General features: G+C 44.8%; 1 protein-coding gene across 1 annotated transcript in view; it reads right to left on the bottom strand.

Moving 5' to 3' along the window:
* Window positions 1-1,223: 1,223 nt before the first annotated feature.
* LOC142500933 (putative DBH-like monooxygenase protein 2) overlaps window positions 1,224-21,178 on the bottom strand; it is a 32,743-nt gene continuing 12,788 nt past the window's right edge. The window contains exons 7-13 of the mRNA XM_075610205.1: window positions 17,290-17,456; window positions 15,864-15,955; window positions 11,304-11,400; window positions 10,284-10,343; window positions 8,991-9,124; window positions 3,655-3,769; window positions 1,224-3,257 (exon numbers count right to left, since the gene is read on the bottom strand). Coding sequence (XP_075466320.1) covers window positions 3,174-3,257; window positions 3,655-3,769; window positions 8,991-9,124; window positions 10,284-10,343; window positions 11,304-11,400; window positions 15,864-15,955; window positions 17,290-17,456 — 749 coding nt within the window. The 3' untranslated portion in view covers window positions 1,224-3,173. The remainder of the gene's footprint in view (window positions 3,258-3,654; window positions 3,770-8,990; window positions 9,125-10,283; window positions 10,344-11,303; window positions 11,401-15,863; window positions 15,956-17,289; window positions 17,457-21,178) is intronic.

Here is a 21,178-nt window from a genome sequence, read left to right as displayed (position 1 = left end):
AAAATCTTTTCAAAGTTATTACCATTGACCCAAAGATTAAGCAAATTACACAACACAGCCCAAGTGTCAGACCCAACAGGATCAGAACCCACAACCTGTGGGAATGTGAAATGCATTACCCCTGGAGACTGTGATGGCAGATACAATCGATTTGTTAAAAAAAAAAAAAAGGTTGTACATCTTTTTAGAAAGGAAAGTTATACAGGGATATACCAAAAAAGTAAACATGGGAAGGATATTGATCCAGGGAGAAATCTGATTGCCAATTCTTGGAGTTAGGAAGGAATTTATTTTTCCCCTTAAGAGATATCACTGGATAATGTGTCACTGGAGTTTTGTGTTTGCCTTCCTCTTGATCAATATACTGCAAGTACAGATATAGAATAAAGTATCTGTCTAAATTTAGCATAGGTTGGACTTGATGGACGCATTTCTTTTTTCAACCTCATCAACTATGTAACTATATGTAACTGTGTAACCTGTGCTATTCAGGCCAGCAGCCCTAACAATGAACTAACCCAGATGCGGGGAAATGCTCCTGTCACCGCATACTTTAAAGCAGTACACCAGTAGCCCCCTCCCTCCAACTTCCTTTAAAAGCAGATCCCTTCCACTTCCTGGCTGCCAGTTCAATGTTCCCTATGCACATAAAGGAGCACACCTGAGACACCTGAGCTACCCATTCATCACAAAGGCTTAGACTTGTCAGTTTTGGTGTTATGGAAATATTTTAGGAGGTGGGACTCATTTAAATATACTTTGCACATAAATTAGCATATTTCCCAGGGTATCTCAGTTGTGCTCTTTTTTTTCAGCACAGGCATTTCTCCCTGTGTTATCTGGGGGGAGGTTTGAGGGAACATATATCTAACTGGAGACACTACCAGATTGGAACAAACTCCTCCCTCCCCCCCTCACCCCCCCCCCCGGCCCCCATTCCATCCGAAAAGCAAGCACAATCCTGGAAAATTGCATGTTAAACCACACGGTTTGCCTCTTTTCATAGACATGCATTCCTTTCTGTAATGTCTAAGCTATAAACACAGCAGCCGTCTGCGCATTCACATGCATTCCTTTTCGGTCCTGCGCAAACTAAAAACATTTGCAGCTGACAGAAGACTGAAACACACAACTTTCACTGTTATAAGTCACTGTTCTTTATTATTATAAGTGACAGACACACATAAACGTTTATTACTATTAATAAATGAGTCTGAAAGACAGAACAAGAAATACAAATTTGAATTTTCAATTCTCTCAAAAACTTTTTTTTTCCAGCTACTACTCAAACTAGGGGGTCCCCTTATATTGAGGGTCACTTTATAATTGGGCAAATCCGGTATACATACATTATATCAGTCAGTTAACTTAGGTGGGTACTGTCACTTGGGTATTGGTTCTAAAAAATATATTTAATAATAACTTTATTTCATATAGAGCTTTTCTCCCAATGGGACTCAAAGTGCTGCATAATTAATGTGCAGTATAGCACTCAGTACACAGCACATATGAAATTTTACAGGCACCACCCCTGCCCAGGTGAGCTTACAATTTATGTTTTGGTGACAGAGGCACAGGGAGTTAAAGTGACTTGCCCAAGGTCACAAGAAGCAGACACTGGATTTGAAACAACACTCAGTGTTTTTGTTCTACAGTCAGTGTCTTTACTCACTGAGCCACTCCTTCAGCCAACAACAAGCAAAACAAAGGTCCAAATATGAGTCTTTTTTTGAGTTTTGGCTCGAATTTTGCCGATATTCCAAAATGTGTTCTGAAGTTTGACTCAGAGTTTAAATCGAATGTTGGATCTCAAGCTGCTTGACGCAGGATTCAAATCCAACATCAGATCCACAAGTTAATATTGAACCCACATACACTGCCGTCCGAACCCTTAGTAACTATATAGGTATCAGAGCTATACGGCCACCTGGCATTTGCCCCCTACTCTCTCAGAATATATACTTAATTGTACCAGTAAATCAGTTCTGGTGGCATTAAAAGTTAAGATTATGATCTATTGACGTGTAGAATACCATTTGATGTACTTTTGATATAAAGGACATAGGTACTTAGGCATAGAGAAATATTATATATATATATATATTTATATATATATATATATAAATATATTTAATGTGTTATTTTGTTGTACTCTGTAAAGAGAGACCTCCAATGTGCTTAACATCTTATACTGCTCCGCAAAGCATAGGTTGCCCCTCTCTCCAAACAATTTCAATTGATGTAAAGTCATTCTTGGGCTCATTAAAGTATAATTTTTAAGTTATCCTAGTATTGCTGACCTAACCCAATATTAAGATTCTAGTCCAGTGTTTCCCAACTCCAGTCCTCAGGTCAGGTATTAATGATATCCCTTCTCCAGCACAGGTGGGTCAGTTAAAATGACTGAGCCGCTGATTGACCCACCTGTGCTGGAGCAGGGATATCCTTAAGACCTGACCTGTTGGGGTTCCCTGAGGACTGGAGTTGGGAAACACTGCTCTAGGCCATTCTTGTTCTCCTTGATACATTTTCATTAGAAACGTGGGAGTGTTATTTGCCAGATGCACTGGGGTAAGAGTTAGAAAACTTGGACAGGATTGAAATCTCGTCTGTTATATGGAGTATACAATATTTTATACCCCGGAAGGCAACAAATAACAAACGCAGACTTAGGGAGGGCAAAGCAATAAACTATGGCCAAGTAACAGATACATAAAATGAGAGATGCTTGGAGAGAAACAGCTATACATCTTATGGTGTGAAGATGAGCGTGAGAGATAGCTCTGCCTCTTAAAGATGTGCTTTGTTTGCCAGTTAGCTTCGTATAATTATTCTGTGTAAAAAATCTGTGTCAGACAGCCATAGAGAGTTGTGTATCTAACAGATAAGATATATACACTAATAATGAGGTTCAGAGCGATTTATAGCTGTGAGCAGTATGAGAGTGGCAGATATTACGGTACATATTCCAATGATCACCGACCAATGTGATATTGTGATAAACAGCTGCGTATCCTTTGCTAAAAGATAGCTGAGCATCATCTACTGGGCGATAGCTGTGTTTCTGATCGTAGCAAATACAACAACATCTGTACATCCTAGACTATGAGAGATAGCTATGATTTGTATAGGGAGAAAGAACTGTGACTTTGAGAGTGAGATAGCTGTGCATCTTATGGAAGGGGGTCAGCATCACAGGGATGGGGAGCTGGTGAAGAGATGGGGGGGAGTAAGCTTGTCTGATTCACCCTGGTCTCCTGTGGATGAAGAACAAGAGTCTAGTATGAGACAATCAGAGAAGCAGAAAGAAGAGGCAGACAGGCAAGGAGAAGATAGGAATGATACAGACAGAACTTATATACTGTAGACACATGATCAAGTTATACCATCATCAGTTATATTATGGGTGGAGTCCCACTTAGTATTTTATATTGGAGCTGGTGAATTTTAGCACTCAGAAACTCAACACCTGTATTTCCGTTGTTGACCACTGTAAGATAGCTGTGCATATAACAATGAGTAGTTGTTGTGCATGTATAAATAGTTGTGCATGTAACTGTGATTGACAGCTGTGCATGTCATAGTGAGAATTAGCTGTTCATATAACAGCATGAGATAGCTGTGCATATCCGAGGGATAGTTAGCTAGTCTCACCTTGCGGTTCTGCACTATCGCGGTATAATTGGCTTCCATTAATGCTCTCTGGGCCACCTCTCTGGTCTCATCATCCCAGTCTACAGAATTCATGTTTATAACGGCCTCCATTATGCTGAAGGAGAGATATGGAGAGGCAGGTGAGCAACAAATGGGCATGGAGAGATGTGGATTGTCAAGTAGAGAAAGGAATAAGTGGACAAGGAATTTAAGTGGTGCAAGGCGAGAAAGAAATGGACAGAAGGGGGATAACATGAGATAGAGGAAGAGGTGTAGAACAAAAGAGTGGAAAAGTACAGTTTGGAGAGAGGGGAGACATGAAGAATGAAATAGCACATAAGAAAAAAAAGTGAACAAGAGACAAGACCTGAAGGTTAGAAATGTGAAAAAGCTGGGAAATTCTGTTGTCACCAGACATGAGCGAATTATTCACCGGCATTCGACTTCACTTTGAATGTGATGTTTATTTGTGACTTGGTTGTAAAAAGTGACATTCGCCTTCGTTCGAGTGTATGCAACACCACTGCAGATTCGAGTCGCCCAAAAGAGAAAGCCCTATTTTAGATATAGTCTCAAGTGCTAAATATATATATATTTTCATCTGTGTTTATTTAATTTATTTTTTAATATGCATTCATATGCAAACAAAATCTGTGTTTTTCGGTGATTAAAGAACAAACAACAATAAAAAATAGCAAAACACCAGTATAATTCTGTGTTTAGCTTTTTTTAAAAAATTGGGTTCTGTGTGGTGGGAAATCTGGGGATCTGTGTGCTGGGGGATCTGTGTGCTGAGAGATTTGGGGATCTGTGTGCCGGCGCACAAGACTTTGTGTGCCAGGGATCTGGGGATCTGTGTGCCGGGAGATTTGGGGATCTGTGTGCCGGGAGATTTGGGGATCTGGGGATCTGTGTGCCGGGTTCTGAGGATCTAAAGTATGTGCTGGGCATGGGTTGCATTAGCTAGATGTCTCACATCTTCTCTTTTTGCTCTCATTGATTGCCTGGTGCTGCTGTCCCGCTCCCACACAGCCATAGTCACACGGCGTGGGAAGCTCACCATGTGAAGACACTCCCCCAATGAAAATCATTGGCGGCTAAATTCAATTTTTAATATTCCAGTCTTTATCGGTTTTAACCGAAAAACAAATGATTGGTCGGTGATGTTTTATTGGTTTATACCGGCATCGCGCTACATATCTATCTCTCTCTCTCTCAATAAACTGAAGATAGCTCACTGCTCAGTCTAATATTTAAATAAATGTAAAGCCTAGTGCACCTAAGGCTGCATCCATACACTAGCCCCGCGTGCTGAGGCGCTCTCACGCTGTGCCTCGGTAGCGCCAGCAGGAGCTTTTGCCTGGCCTGGCTGGCGAGGCAGTGAGTGCGCTTGCGAGGTGGGAGGTGGGGCGGGAGGCGGTACCTTAGGCCACTTCTCCCCCCCCCCCCCCGAGCACCATATTATCCTCTTGGGCCACTTTTTCCCCCCCCAGCAACAACTCACCCCGCTGGCAGGCAATATCTCCCCCGTTCACATCTCTCTCCCTGCTCCACTCACCTCGTCTTCATTGGCTGCTTTGGCGTCACGTGAGCGGACTCAGCGCTCACACTAAAATCCGACTGTCGGTGAACGTCAGCATGCTTCCGCACATCTGCGGAAGCGTGTACGAGCCCCTGCTAAAGCCGCTCTCATTGCGACTGCAGGGGCTCATTGAAAAGCGCGAGCGCGGGTCAGCGCGGATCAGCAGCTAAGCGCTGACCATGCCCGCGGCCAAAGGAAGCTCCATGGAGGGGGGGGCGGAGAAGAAAAGCCCCCTTATTCAATGCACAACTACTTGTAGGCTTACTGATCACTAGGATTGGGTTGATTGCATGTCATAATCCCAATAAAGCCAAAAAGGGGCAATATATACAATACAATGCGTGAGATGGTAATAAATCTAACAGAAAGCTGTGAAACTGAATGAATAGATGAGTGATATAAAAATGTACTTTTAATCATAGATGTATATATGGCCCTTTTTTTGGCTTTATTGGGATTATGACACTTAGGGCCTCAAACAGTAAGCGGCACAAAGTCACCTTTCGCCTGTTTTGCGCCAAAAATGAATACCACGTTTCAGTAAGCCCCAAAAATTTGGCGAAAAGTGAAAAAAACGCCAACTTTTTGGCAGGTTTTTTTCCCGCCATCGGCGCGGACAAAAGGCACTTTGCGCCGCAACATGTAATATATATACACATGATTAACCAATATACAAAGAAATGTTTAAGGGTTAACAAAAACATGCACAAATAAAAATACCACTTCTCCATATCAGCCACAGTAAAACAAAATCCTATTTCCTAATAAAATTATTCTCATCTTCCAATCAAAAGCATCAAATGCCAATCAAAACATTGAATTTACATTGTATACATTATGCATAACATCTGTGCACCATGTACACTCTGCCAATCAATGTTAACAATAATATATTCCAAACAAAATACAATGAAATCCAAACAAGCATACTATTTAAACCAAGCAAGGCAACAGAAATAAATTACCATTAATTAATCAAATCCCAAAACATTTAAAATACCATCCAAATCAATTACACAATTAACTATTTTAATCGTTAAACAAAACCATTCTCAAAAAAAGTTACCATCTGACAAAATATAAGTACCAAAAATAATCCACTATATAAAAGCAAGCCTCACCCTGACCTAAAGTACAGCATACAACACCAAAAATTACATCTATCTAATTAAAAATTACATTACACACATTTAAGCATAGCAGCATAGCAAAATACATTTTAAATACAGCAAAACAAGCATTTCCAACAAAAACATTTGGGGGGGGGGGGAGTATTTATTGAAAAGTATTTATGTGTTTAATATTTTTTGGGGGGCACACAATTGAACATCCGAGGGCCACCGCCGTCCTATAGTATCATTGCTGTGCATCCCACAAATGTAATATATGTACTGGGGGTATAGGAGTTGTCGGGGGCACAGGGGTGTATGTTGTTTATTGCAATGTTTATTGGGGCAATTGTCTGCAATAAACATGCTATTATGCCTTAACCCCTTCATTGCCTTAGCGGATATCCGCTATGGTAATGAAGCAGCATAATTGTATTTTAATAATATTGTGCGGGAGCAGGGGTCTCCTGAGCTGAACCGCATTGATTTCTGGCTCAGTGAACCCCTGCTTCCCGAGTTACAAGCCCCGGTTTGGGGCATCGGTGCCAGTGTTGCCGCCATCTTTATAGCGGGCACGTCGTGTATGGGACGCTATAAAGATGGCGGCAACACTGGCACCCGATGACAGATACCGGGGCCTGTAACTCGGGAAGCAGGGGGTAACTGATCCACAAATCAATGTGGTTCAGCTCAGGGGACCCCCTGCTCACAGTACACTATTATTAAAAATACATTCATGCTGCTTCGTTATCATAGCAGATAGCCGCAAAGGTAAGGAATTATTGTTTATTGATATGTGTGTTTTACTCATAGTGTAGATGTGCAGAGAGTCTCCGGAGCTGAACCGCATTGGTTTTAGGTCCGGGGACCCCCTGCTTCCCGAGATACAGGCCCCTTTATGGGGTGCCGGTATCCCTCTGCTTTGTTTACATTCCGCGGTCACGTGATCGGGACATTTAAATGCAGAGGGATACCGGCACCTCATAAAGGGGCCTGTATCTCGGGAAGAAGGGGGTCCCCGGACCTGAAACCAATGCGGTTCAGCTCCGGAGACCCCCTGCACATGTACACTATGAATAATGATTTTTTAATGTTGCCGATGTTTGCGCCGAGAGAGCGGCGGATCTCTCTCTGCTGCAGACACATCTCGGCAGGGGACAGCTTCTCGCCAGGCAGACTGTCTCGCCACCGGCTACTCGCTATGTTTGGTAATGTTGCTCTCGCTGTGATTTCCCAGGGATTCGGCCCTTCCTGCATACAGCGAGGGCAACACGTCAAAAACATGGCGAATTCAAACCCCTTGCGAATGTAATTTTGCGCCGCTTACTGTATGACCTCCTTAATTTCTCCAATCCTAGTGATCATTTAGCCTACAAGTAGTTTTACACTGAATAAGGGGCTTTTCTTCTCCGCTCCCCTCATGGGGCTTCCTTTGATTTGCTATATAAATGTCCAGTTTCAAGAGCATTCGCCCAATTTTTCTGCTGTTAAATCCACATGTGAACATTCCGTCGCAAATTGAATTTTGCTAGAAATCCGATAAAAAAAATGGCCAACTAATTTTTACCCATTCACTCAACTCTAATAGTCGCCGCTCCCTGTGAGCATAGCTCTCTACCAGTCATCACTCTGTGAGCACAGCTCTCTACCAGTCATCACTCCCTGTGAGCCCAGCTCTCTACCAGTCATCACTCCCTGTGAGCATAGCTCTCTACCAGTCACCACTCACTGTGAGTACAGCTCTCTACCAGTCACCACTCCCTGTGAGCCCAGCTCTCTACCAGTCACCACTCCCTGTGAGAACTGCTCTCTATCAGTCACCACTCCCGGTGAGCACTGCTCTCTAAGGCTAAGGCCCCGCTCCCTCAGTCAGCGCGCCCGCACTGCATGCAGGCAGCACGCTGAGAGGCAATTGACCGCTACCTGCGGTCTGTAGGTAGCGGGAGCCGGAGCGGCGGGGGCGTGGTTTGAACAGGGAGGGCTTCGTTTGAACGGAGGGCTCTCGTGCTGTCGTACCCCCCCCCCCCCCTCCCCGTCGGTCCCTCTCACTCCCGGAGCCCCTCGCACTCTGAAGCCACGCACAGAGGGAAGGACACAGAGGCACTCACACACTCACACACAGGCACTCATACACACACAGGCAAATACACACGGGGGAGTGAATCGGAACAGGGGGGATCAGAGCAGGGGGGAATCGAATTGGATTCTGGGATCCAATCCGTGATTGGTTCCCTTGCGTGTCACGTGACGCGACACTCGCCGAAACCACAAGCTCCTTGTAGCTCCGGCTGGCTGACGCGTCACAGCACGCAGTCAGCCACGCCGGAAGGAGCCAGCGGGGACAACCAGAACGGAGGCAAGCTGCTGGTGGCCCGCGGCCGTGCGCGCCGCCGGCCGCAGCGGGACCAAAGCCTAACAGTCACCACTCTCTGTGAGCATGGTTCTCTACCTATAACACTTGTTTACCTGTGTTCATTGCTCTGTGTACTTTCAGAAAGATCGTGGTCTGAGATGCACTTTCATCTCGCTTGTAGTCTATAAATTGCTCAGCTCGTCTTTCACTCTGTTTGCACACCTGGAGCTTTCTGTGTTCTCTGCTGTAAGGGGCTCTCCTCACCCAATAAGTCAGCTGTGCTGGGACTCACCTTTCAGCATGTTCCAACTCCAAGGCATCCGTTACATGCAACAAGTCAATGAAGCTCCAGCAGGCTGCGATTTGCGTGATAGGATAATAGAAAAGAAATCCCAGACACATCTCATTCATGGTGCTTGGACCGCCCTGCAGAGAAGGATTGCAATTGTTGGCCCAAAAATAAGAGACAATTAGGGTTAGGGGCTGAAATCTCCCAAGAGAGGGTTTACTGATCCCATACCCGTTGGGAGATTTTCAGAATGCATATTGTGTTTTTGGTCTGAAACCTGTACTGGTGTATAAGTAGCTGCTGCCCAGTAAACATGGGGGAGTCTGAGGAGGACCATACCCTGCAAACTGTGGGAGATATTAATTGAAGGCAATTACTTGAGGTGCACTGTAAGGGGTTATTCGTTTCAAGTAATAAGGGAGAAAGCAAGGGGTTAATGATTCCAAAGAGTATGGGAAAATATGTCGGGTTATTGCTTTCAAGGACCGTAAAGGTTTGCAAGTCCTGCAGAATTTAGTAAATCATTTAATGCAGCCAGATGTGTCTGCAACAAAGAGATGGATGGGTTATGGCCTCACTTACGCTGTACACTGGCGACACACTTTATTCGAGCTTGGCTAGTCCCACGAATTCGGGTATACCCGGGTGTATTGAGGTTTGTGACTGTTTTCTGCCCGAGTGCATTGAGTTATTTTCCAAGCAGGGATTGAAGCATTTTATTCCCGCTGGCTGCAATACTGCACAGTATATATATATATACTGCATTACAATACATGAATTTATGCCATCTGGTAGACACGCGAAGCATTGCAGCCTATTAAATCCTAATCATTATCATTTAACAGATCAGCCGCCCATCAGCCAGGCATGAACCCAGGCTGGGAAGGCAAAGGCAACGGGGCTTGTCAGAGGTGAGGAGTGGCGCATTCCAGGTATCTGCCAGGTACATACTGGGTATTTGCTCGAATAAAGTGTGTCGGTGCAGTATGAGTCACTGGCCTCACACTGTATGAGTCACTGGCCTCACTCACACTGTATGAGTCACTGGCCTCACTCACACTGTATGAGTCACTGGCCTCACTCACACTGTATGAGTCACTGGCCTCACTCACACTGTATGAGTCACTGGCCTCACTCACACTGTATGAGTCACTGGCCTCATTCACACTGTATGAGTCACTGGCCTCACTCACACTGTATGAGTCACTGGCCTCACTCACACTGAATGAGTCACTGAGCCATCATACTGAATGAGAAAATAGTTACTGGTTTACAAAATAGGTATGTTAGACTTACAAAAGTGACACCGTCTCTGTCCATTGTATTTCCTGTGCATTCAACCACAACCTGATCCCCCTGAGAGAAAACATAGAGAATGTTACTTCGAGGACTGACTAAACCCCCCAAAACAAATAGATATCAAATGTATAATCTTTCTAGTGATTTAATGGATTATTGAATAGAAGAGGCTAGTTGTGCATTAGGCTAGGTCCTCAGTGGCCGCGGCATGCGCGGCGTACACAAGAGACGGCCCTATATGGGGCCGGCCTCAGTAGCTGCCTGAGCGCCCTGTCACAATGCGTGATGCACGACCACATTTTGTAAAGACAGGGATTTTGTCTTTTCTTGTGGCGACGGGCGCTGGCCACGTCACGGCGGAGGTTCAGCCAATGAAGGCAAACCAGCCGCGTGATGTCATTGCCGCGCCCCCGCTGTGTCGCCGCCATGTCTCCCCGTCACCGGTTGCCATGAGTTCAGGTCGCGCTGCTGCCGGGAAGGAGCGCTGCCAGACACCCGTCGCGTGCGCACTAGGGCCTTAGGCTGCGTCCCCCGTGCTGCTGACCGCGCTCATGCTTGAGAGTGGTGATGTCACTAACTCTCCAAGCATGAGCGTTCGGCTGCTTTTTTGGTAAGTGCGAGTGGGGGGGCCATGCCTGGGGCCGAGCTGTGACTGACGCTGATTGGCTGAGGTCATGTGACCCTTCAGCGCACCTCAAACACAATTTTATCTGTCTCGGCAAGCATCTAGCGCCTGCGAGCATACTAGGCGTGCCACGTGAGCATGGCCAGACAGATTAAAATTGATTGTTTTCACCGCGCCAACCACAATCAGTGGCAGCATGGACGCAGCCTTAGAATGGTTACATGAAATGGAAGCATCACGACTAAAAGAGGAGCAGGTGAAATTGAAAACTCTTTATTCCCACTATTTTATGACATTAGGTGACCCAAAATGTCTTTTATAAAACTAGGTTATTTTGCATTAAATATTAAACTGTGTGGAAATGTCTGACACCACCCGGTCTGTGCACTTACCACTTTTAACGTGGTGGTCTCAGGCAAATATCGTATTTGCTGTAGACGGAAGTCATATTTCTTGTCCTCACCCAGACTGCCGATCAAAGTACCGTTCCTAGAGGAAAGGTCAGCGCAGTTACATTACCGTGATTCACACTAATGCGTCCCCGCTGGAGCCAAACTTGACATTTTTTTGTAGAGAATATTTGTATTTGGGTGCAAAACACGGACCTTTTTTTGCCTCCTTTTATATGGCTAATCAATATATATAATATATGTATAATTTTATTTTTTTAATCATTGAACTTGCACTCCAGCCCGGAAGTTGGTTCTGGCAGTGCACCATTATTCGGATACAAAAACTCTCTCATTTGATTGTTATAGCATGGTTGGCATGTGATTTGAGTACCTTGAATCCGACATTGATGAGCAGAAGAAAAAATGTGTATACCGTGATATGCAGAAATAATTAATCGAGTATATTTTATACCGCATTCACATATCGTCAAGACGCTGATTTATCTGAGGCCTGTGAGGGCTCCATTAGCTGAAACCATTGTGACTATCACTGTATGTATGTATGTCTTTATTTATATAGCACTATTAATGTATGTAACGCAATTTTTCCCCCTCATCCCCTGGGAGATGTGTGGCTACGTTATGTGTGATGCAGTGCAATACCTGTGGCTCACAGGAAACCTGAGCTTCCGCTGCTGGAAACCTGGGGTGTACCTGAGTTGATGCTTGGTAGCGCCTCCACCTATAATGGGATTCTACTATGTGGAATGACCCCGTTACAGGACAATAAAGAATACACACGGGTAAAACAATAACAGTTTACTGTACACATCAGAGAACCAATAATAAAGGTGATACCCTCTCGCAGGCCTCGCAGAACCCGTGTCCACACCCCAGTGGAGTTTACTCCAATGAACTAAGGTGCTCCAGGCACTGGACCGTCCCAGTGTCCACCAGGTCAATCACCCATCTGTGTGTTAGACAGCGCAGCCCCGACTAGCCCGTGTATGGTTGGTGCACTTAGTTGGGTACCTGCCGGGTGTGTCTACACCCGGGCGCGCAGTGATGCTGATGGGATCCACAAATCCAGTGACAGCAACCGCGAAGCCTCTGCCTCTACGTGGGGTGGGTCCTGCATGGATTGTACCACCGTATGAGATTGTTCTTTGTTGCAGGTGTTTGTGCCAGATCACCTGAGATCAGAATGCAGCCGCGTCCTGACGGTGTCCCTCACTCTGGTACTACAGGGCAGTGTCCCTATCTATGGGCCTGTCCCTGCAGCAACCACATGCTGAGGGGAGTGTTGACCTAGCTGGGGCCTAAGGGCATCTCTGGCCTAGTGCAGTGGGTCACTTACTCCCTACACATACACACCCTTCCCTTCTGCTGTCCCAGCTACCACTCACTCACTAACTGCCGAACTGCCCAACTGTATAACTACCTTAACTACAAATGAAGCCGGCCTATTGGCTAAGCCGCAGCATGTGACGTCCGTTCCTGAGGCTCATGGGACATGTAGTCCCTGTTTTGATCCTTTCCCCTATTGGCCGCCGCTCTGGGGGTCCTGCTGGCACCAACCCCAACATGGCTGCCATACTAGGGGATTCTCTGAGCATGCGCGACTACACTGCGCATGCTCGAGGATTAACAAAATGGCGGCGCCCTGATATGGGGGTCGCCGGGGACTCGGTCATCGCTCCAACTGCCCACAGACCTCCCCGCAATCTCCCTATCCCCCGCTGCCAGCCGCAGCAGCAGCGGAAGATAAGAGGATGAAGGTGGACCAAGGGGGACCGTGTCACATGTACATGTGCTTCACAGTAGTAATACACGTGACAATCATATAAATAACAAATAATACAAATAACAGGTCATGGGAATAAGTGCTTCAGACATAAAAATAACATTTCGTAAGAGGAGTCCTTGCTCCAAAGAGCTTACAATCTAATTGGTAGGTAGGAAGAACGTACAGAGACAGTAGGAAGGATTCTGGTAAGTGCACAACACTCATCGTGAAAAATGTAATAAACTATGTTTATATATAAGGTGTTTCAAGGTTATGCGTACATCAAGGTAGATTAATCAAGCATAGAGCCACAGAGTGGCAGTTACCAGCGTCTGCAACCAGGAACCACCAGAGCTTCACTCTCCTTTCCACCTACAGGTAGGTGAAATACCGGATAATTGATGATTCTGCCACAGTCTCAATGTCCTGTAAATAGCGTCAATGCGCTTAGTGGATCCTGGGGAGTGGTTGTCCTTTGCTCGCAAGTAGTACACAGGTTCCTCTGCAGACCTCACTGTGTTTCCCGATCAGTCAGGCAGTGTGACGGCGTGGTCCCGCGGGCCCTTCTGTGACGTCAGAGCGCCCACTCTGCTTTGAGTAACAGCGTCTGCCAGTAATGATTCAGACCTCACTTGGCAACCACAGAGGCAGGCAACAGCGCGGCACATGCGCAGAAGAGGAAATCAACTCGGTGTTCAGCAAACCGTTTGACAACAATAAAATACACCTTGGAACATGAATAATAAAAATATATAGGTTGAATGGTATCTCTCCTACGCGGAGTTTCGTAGCTCAACAGGCCACTTCTTCAGGGAATTCCATTCAACCTATATATTTTTATTATTCATGTTCCAAGGTGTATTTTATTGTTGTCAAACGGTTTGCTGAACACCGAGTTGATTTCCTCTTCTGCGCATGTGCCGCGCTGTTGCCTGCCTCTGTGGTTGCCAAGTGAGGTCTGAATCATTACTGGCAGACGCTGTTACTCAAAGCAGAGTGGGCGCTCTGATGTCACAGAAGGGCCCGCGGGACCACGCCGTCACACTGCCTGACTGATCGGGAAACACAGTGAGGTCTGCAGAGGAACCTGTGTACTACTTGCGAGCAAAGGACAACCACTCCCCAGGATCCACTAAGCGCATTGACGCTATTTACAGGACATTGAGACTGTGGCAGAATCATCAATTATCTGGCATTTCACCTACCTGTAGGTGGAAAGGAGAGTGAAGCTCTGGTGGTTCCTGGTTGCAGATGCTGGTAACTGCCACTCTGTGGCTCTATGCTTGATTAATCTACCTTGATGTACGCATAACCTTGAAACACCTTATATATAAACATAGTTTATTAAATTTTTCACGATGAGTGTTGTGCGCTTTGTTTGTTTTTTTGTTACTAGATTCTAGGGTCTTGGGCTACCCTTTACACAGCAGCAGACGCTCATCTACATTGGTATATATTTATTTACCTTTTCCACATGGTGGGGTGTGTTTTTTTTATTTAAATTGACATCACAATTAACACTTTGTATTAAGTATATATTTTAGTGCGCACTTATTTGTTTTTTCTATTCTGGTAAGTGCGCCTGCAGGGGTCTAAGCTTTATGTATCATGTGTATAGTATTAGCCACGGTGCTATTCATATGCTTCTTTAAGCAAGTGTGTCATATGGTGGGTCTTAAAGGTGGATAGAGAAGGTGCTAGTAGGGTATTGAGGGAAGGGCATTCCAGAGGTGTGGGGAAGTCAGTGAGAAAGGTTTAAGGTGGGAGAGGGCTTTAGATACAAAGGAGGTATAGGAAAGACATCCTTGAGCAGAACGCAAGAGTCGGGATAGTGCATAACGAGAAATTAGGGCTGAGATGTAAGGAGGGGCAGAAGAGTGTAAAGCTTTAAAAGTGAGGAGGATAATTGAGTGTGAGATGCGGGATTTGACCGGAAGTCAGGGGAGGGATTTCAGCAGAGGAGATGCTGAGATAGATTTAGGAAAGAGTAGAGGGATTCTGGCAGCAGCATTTAGAATAGATTGTAGGGGAGACAGGCGAGAGACAGGAAGGCCGGACAGCAGGAGGTTACAGTAATCCCACTAACTGAAGCCCTAGTAGGTGTCGCTTATGGAATCATACACAGAGCAATGATGAAGATAATACAATAAGTATTGTTCTCACTGCTATTAAGAAAATGAACTCTATATGCTTGGTTGTGTTTAAATTTCATTGACTATATGTGTCAATATCGTTTTTTTGCCTATGCGTACTTGTGAGCAATAATAAGTGTTTTTTTCTGCAGACATCTTGTTGGACTCTTAAGAAGTCAGATTTGAAGAGATATAAAGAATTTCTAGCAGTAAAATGATAAATTCCAAACTAAAGAGAAGCAAAGGCAGAAATGCATTACAAATAGATGCTGTAACTTTTCACACATTGTCTAACACAGTTGTAAGTTTAGAACAGGGCTACGCGGAATGCAAAAAGGTACGTTTTCACTTCATGTACAGATGTAGCCGGACTTACAGATGTAGCCGGACTGTTTGCATGTCCGTGAACAGTCCCGTGTCTGCAGTCCCGTGTCTGCAGTCCCGTGACCGCGCCAAATACAGCCCGGGAGGATTAATGCTGCCACCTCCACCTCGACCTTTCAGCGGGTGAAATGCGGCCACGCAAGCAGTAAATCTGGCTACATGTGTACAGCATTCCCGAGGATAAACTGTGTGTATTTCCCAGACTCCATACTGTATACATTTGATGTGAATCCTTGAAAATCTAGACTGAATTCTTACCTATAATGCATTATCCGTATTCCTCGTGTTGTGAGATGACCATGCAGAAGAAAAGCAGTGACATTCAAGTCCTCTACTGGATCATCCAGAACCTACAGAAAGAAGGGACTGTGTAACACATACAAGGGCATATGTAGCTAATTTGTGCTCTTTGCTCCCACACACAAGTACATTTATGTATTAGTGTCTTTTTGCTCCGGTGGCATTTGTATGAAGCTTGTAAATCGTACTTACGTTTCGAGCCGAGCTCTTAAGATTAAAGCAGCAGTTCAAGCAATATCCTACATATTTTTTTTTTTTTAATAAATCAGTACTGTACTATGAGAAAATGCTTGTAGCATTTAAAAAAAAAAGAATGCTTTAAAGACATTTTTGTCTTTCCAAAGCATTTCTAAAGTGACAGCTCCCTTCCCCTTCTGATAGGCTCTGGCTCTTGAGCCCCGCCCTCTCTCTAGCAGTGCACCAATTGTATCTAGTAACTGCCCAGTCAATCATATTCCAGGACTACATTGCCCAAAATGCTGTGCAAGAACTGAATTAAATAACCAGGAGCAAGTGATCGATTACAGGAGAACGGATCTGCAGCTTAGCTAATCACTTGTCAGTGTGCAGATTGTATTGATGCACATATTGAATGGGAAAAAAAAAATAGATTTTAAAAACGGAAGCTTGAACTGCAGCTTTAAATATAACCAAAGAAGAGAAATGTTGCCCTCTAAAGAATATGTAAACTGCAGAACTACATATGTAGTTTATGTTTTAAAATTACCATACCACAAGCAATGTGTGCAAAAGGCAAAGAGTACACTTAAAGAAAGTTTCCTAGAACATAGACGGGATATAGAGAAGGGATATTTGCCAAAAGATGATGCACACAATTAAAGTGCTCAGTAGAGATGAGCAAATGTGTCAAAAGTCGACATGCACATTACTCACAGAGGTGTATACAATATTAGATTTGCAGATTAATATTCGTATCCAAAAAAATGTGAGTGAATGCAGGTTTCAGTCTTGCGCATCACCCTAGTGACGTCACGAGGAAGCGCGCACGCATTGCCGGATCAGGTACAATCGTAGCCTAAGGAAGCCATTAGAACAGTGCTCTTGGCCAGGCTCCCCTCTGTCTCCGTCCAGGCACCGTTATCCTGGCCCTCCACTACTATCGGTGTCCCCCATGGGGAGTCCGTAACCATGATGCCCCTAGGCATGTGCCTAATGGGTAATCCGGGCCTGGGGTCCGGAATTTCTGGCCGAATCTCCTGGGAGTGTTCGGATCCCAGGGCTCCTTATAATAAATATCAGGGCTCTTTATAATAAACATCAGGGCTCCTTATAATAAACATACAGACTATTCCATAGCAATATAGTATGAAAGCACAGGCACAGCATCTTGTGTGCAAGTTCCTATGCATTGCAAGGGAGGTACCTCAGGGAACATTTCTGTGTTACACAGTCCATAGTTCTTGAAGTCTTGGGCTCCGGGTGGGATAAACTGAATAGGGAAAGTGAACATCCCGACCATCAGGGTCCCAAAGTCATGTTCACGCAGCTTGGGGCTATAATGTACCCGAATTCCAGAGTTATCCTTCAGTCCTGCAAAACAGAACTGCACGGCTATCTCTCATTGTCATACAGTGTGTTATATGCATGGCTATCTCTCACTGTCATACTGTATGTTATATGCACGGTATCTCTCACTGTCATACAGTATGTTATATGCATGCTATCTCTCACTGTCATACAGTATGTTATATGCACGCTATCTCTCACTGTCATACAGTATGTTATATGCACGCTATCTCTCACTGTCATACAGTATGTTATATGCACGCTATCTCTCACTGTCATACAGTATGTTATATGCACGCTATCTCTCACTGTCATACAGTATGTTATGCACGGCTATCTCACTGTCATATGCAATAAATAAATGGATTACAATGAATTCATTTGTTGTGGCTCAGGTACTCAGATAATATAACTTATTCAAGGTCACAAGGAGCTGATACTGGTATTCAACCTAGGCTAGCAGCTACCAAAAGTATTGGCTTTATTAAAAGGTGAATAATTGTCCCTCTTGTACTCTATCTACAGAACGCACAACTCTCAGACTGCTCACCACACATAATCACTCTCATAAGCCTAAGCCGCTAAGTCAATGAAGAGTTAAACATGAGTACCCTGTTTGTTGGGGGCAGAGGGGTGGATCAAGGGGGTAGTTGCCCCAGGGTGTGTGGTTAGGCCTGCCGGGTAGGTTGTGGGAGGACTTAACCCTTTCACTAACATAGCGGTGGAAACCTCTATGTAATGAAGGGGTTAACCACTCCCACTACCCACCCGAGAGGCCTAACGACCCACCATTGGGGCAACTACCTCTTCAACCAAGCCCTATACCCCCAACAAACATTAAAAAACACAAAAACCCTACTACCCAACTCCTCTACAACCCAACAACATCCCCCCCCCCAATTTATACAGTACAGTAATGAGCAAAATTGCTATTATCCAGATATGGATAATAGCTAATTTGTCCATTCAACATAAAACATTATCCAGGCAGCATAAAGTAAATAAAACTTCTACTTACCCTTGCCAGGATGAAGGCCATCCTCATCACCGTCCTCCCCGTCCATGTCCTCCGTGGGCAGCAACAGTACAATAAAAATACAAACTAATGGCTCCTAACCTCTTCATCACCGTAGCGGTTAGTAACTGCTATAGCAATTAAGGGTTAACCCCACTACCCACCCAGGAGACCTAACCACCCTCCTCCGGGCAACTACGCCCACCCTGTACCCATTGATTGGCACAGTGGTACATCATGGCCATAATATGGGCATGATTAGCCATTATGGCAGTCAATGGGTAACCTAAAAAATAAATACAGCACCAAAAATACACAACAATAAAAAAACAACACAAAAATAAAAAAACAAGCACCTAAACAACACAACAATTAAATAAACCAAGCACCTAAAAAACACAATTAAATAAAAACAAGACCTACAAATATATAACAATGAACTAAAAACAAGAAACAAAAATACAAAACATAACAGTTAAAAACAAACATTTGACAAAACATACATTGCCCGTCGCTTTATTTATTTATAGCCCAAAATGGGCATAGATAAACACATAGGCAGTTAATGGGCAACTTAAAATAAAACAAGCATTAAAAAAACACCATTATAAAAACAAGCATAAAAATTGAGATTTAGATAAAACCAGCATCTAAAAACACAATTAGAAAAAAAAGAATTAAAATAAATAATAATAAAACAAGAACCCAAAAAATAGAATTAATTTTTTTTTACATGCAGCTTCATTACCTTAGCGGTGAACTGCTAAGGTAATGAAGGGGGTTAACTCCTCCCGCAATACCCGCACAAAGCCTAAAAACCCACTGTAGAGGGAGAGGGGGTTGGCCCGGTATTAAAGGGGTTGCACCCCATATGGCCACCCCCAGACCTCACCAGGGAGGCAAGGGGTTAACTGGACTGCGGTCCAGGAATGTGGTTTACACCTTGTCATGTCATGAAAATGTATGGTCCCCTGTTCCCATGTTTCATTATAATCCTGTATTTTAAAGATGTTTTAAAGTGCATTTCTGTATCTCCAGTTCTGGAGGTCGCAAAGAGTTGATATTTGGCCAATATGTGGAGTCCCTGTAGGCATTAAAAACTGGCAAATTTCGACCCACTGAGGCCACCAGAATGGAACTAATTAATATGTGTAGATATTAAAGTGTATATGTATGGTATTTTGGATCTGTTCTGAAAATGCGGACGCCATCTGCTAGGCTAATAGGTCATGAAGGGCAGCCGGCTGATTGAGCCTAAGCACTGTGATCAAAAAGTTAACTGCCCTGATTGTTTACCCAAAGTATAGGAACCAAGTATTGGTCAAACGACTCTGCCATTCTAATTGTTACCTGAGGGCGGAAGAACATCAAACTTGAGTGGTTTGTAAGTGTTATGTCTACACCTACAAACAATGAAGCTCCTGCCAGCCACTTCATTTTGTAGACTGGTCGTCGCCCCTGATTTAATTATGGGGCTACAGAAATAAGACCCTCAAAGTCCCAGTACACATGGGCTAATTTGCTGGGGGGCATGGGTTAATCTGTGTCTCCACGTTAGGGATTGGATACAGATAATTGTTCACCAATAGTCTGTATTCAATGTTAAGAATAGGGTTACACAGGTATATAAACTGTGTCAACCCTACAGTTTTTAGTTGTGCTTCGGATTCCACCTGGAATGTCACTGGATTGCTGGAGAATTGCTAGCTGATACTTCTCCATCCCCCAACCCTAAGTAAGTTTTACCTTCTTGTCTGTTAATTGTACTATATTGCTGTGTTCACCTTTTTTAAGGAATAAATATATTTTATTATAACTAAGCCTCGCTCAGTTCAACCCAGATATTTGGTGTTCATTATATCTTGTCATAAGCTACTGTGACAAGCTCTATAATTAACTGGTGGCAAACAGTCGGCTTGATGGATTCAGGAGCTGCATTGACCCTGGTCCGACCTGATATTGTCCGGCCAGAGGAATTGATCCCAGGCCCTTGGATTCAGATCACTGTGGCTGACGGAGAGCCACGTTTCCTGCAAGTGGCCAGAATCTTTTTGGATTGGGGGAGGGCCAGGGTGTGCGAGAGGTGGGGGTTTTACCTGGTTTGGATGCTGAAGTTCTTCTTGGCAACGATCTGGGTCCGATGACCTGCACCTACGATCGAGTGCCCAAACCCGCTGCAGTGGCGGCGGTTACCCGGAGCCAGACAGTGGCAATGGCGGCGGCGCCAGTCCCCCAGCCTTTGGGACCAACGTTAGCGGAGGGCGCAGAGGAGCCCGGGGAGGTAAGCCAGGATCAGTTGCAACCACAGACTGACTTACTGTTTCCCCTCACCCTTCCCCATTCTCCGGACAATGACATGACTTGGAGGTGGCCAGAATTAGGAGCCCAGTTTATGGAGGCAGTGAAGACAGACCCTACCCTGGCCGGCGTGAGACTTTGGGCGTCCGAATCTCAGGCAGGGGAAGGCACAGAGCACTGCCTATGGTATAAGGGACTCCTGTATAGAGAAGAAGGGAACTCAGGGATAGAGGAGGGATTGACCGGTAAGCGACAGCTAGTAGTGCCCCAGGGGTACCGACAGCAACTGTTAAGGGTAGCTCACTCTATTCCGTTAGCGGAATATCAGGGGGTCAACAGAACGCGAGCCCGGTTATTACAGCGTTACTACTGGCCGGGGGCATCACGAGATGTGGGCAATTTCTGCCGCTCTTGTGATGCCTGCCAGCGAGTG

Source organism: Ascaphus truei, chromosome 8, assembly GCF_040206685.1.
Source record: "Ascaphus truei isolate aAscTru1 chromosome 8, aAscTru1.hap1, whole genome shotgun sequence".
NCBI lineage: Eukaryota > Metazoa > Chordata > Amphibia > Anura > Ascaphidae > Ascaphus > Ascaphus truei.
The sequence above is the reverse complement of the archived record's forward strand: the minus strand, read 5'-3'. Positions and strand labels throughout refer to the sequence as shown.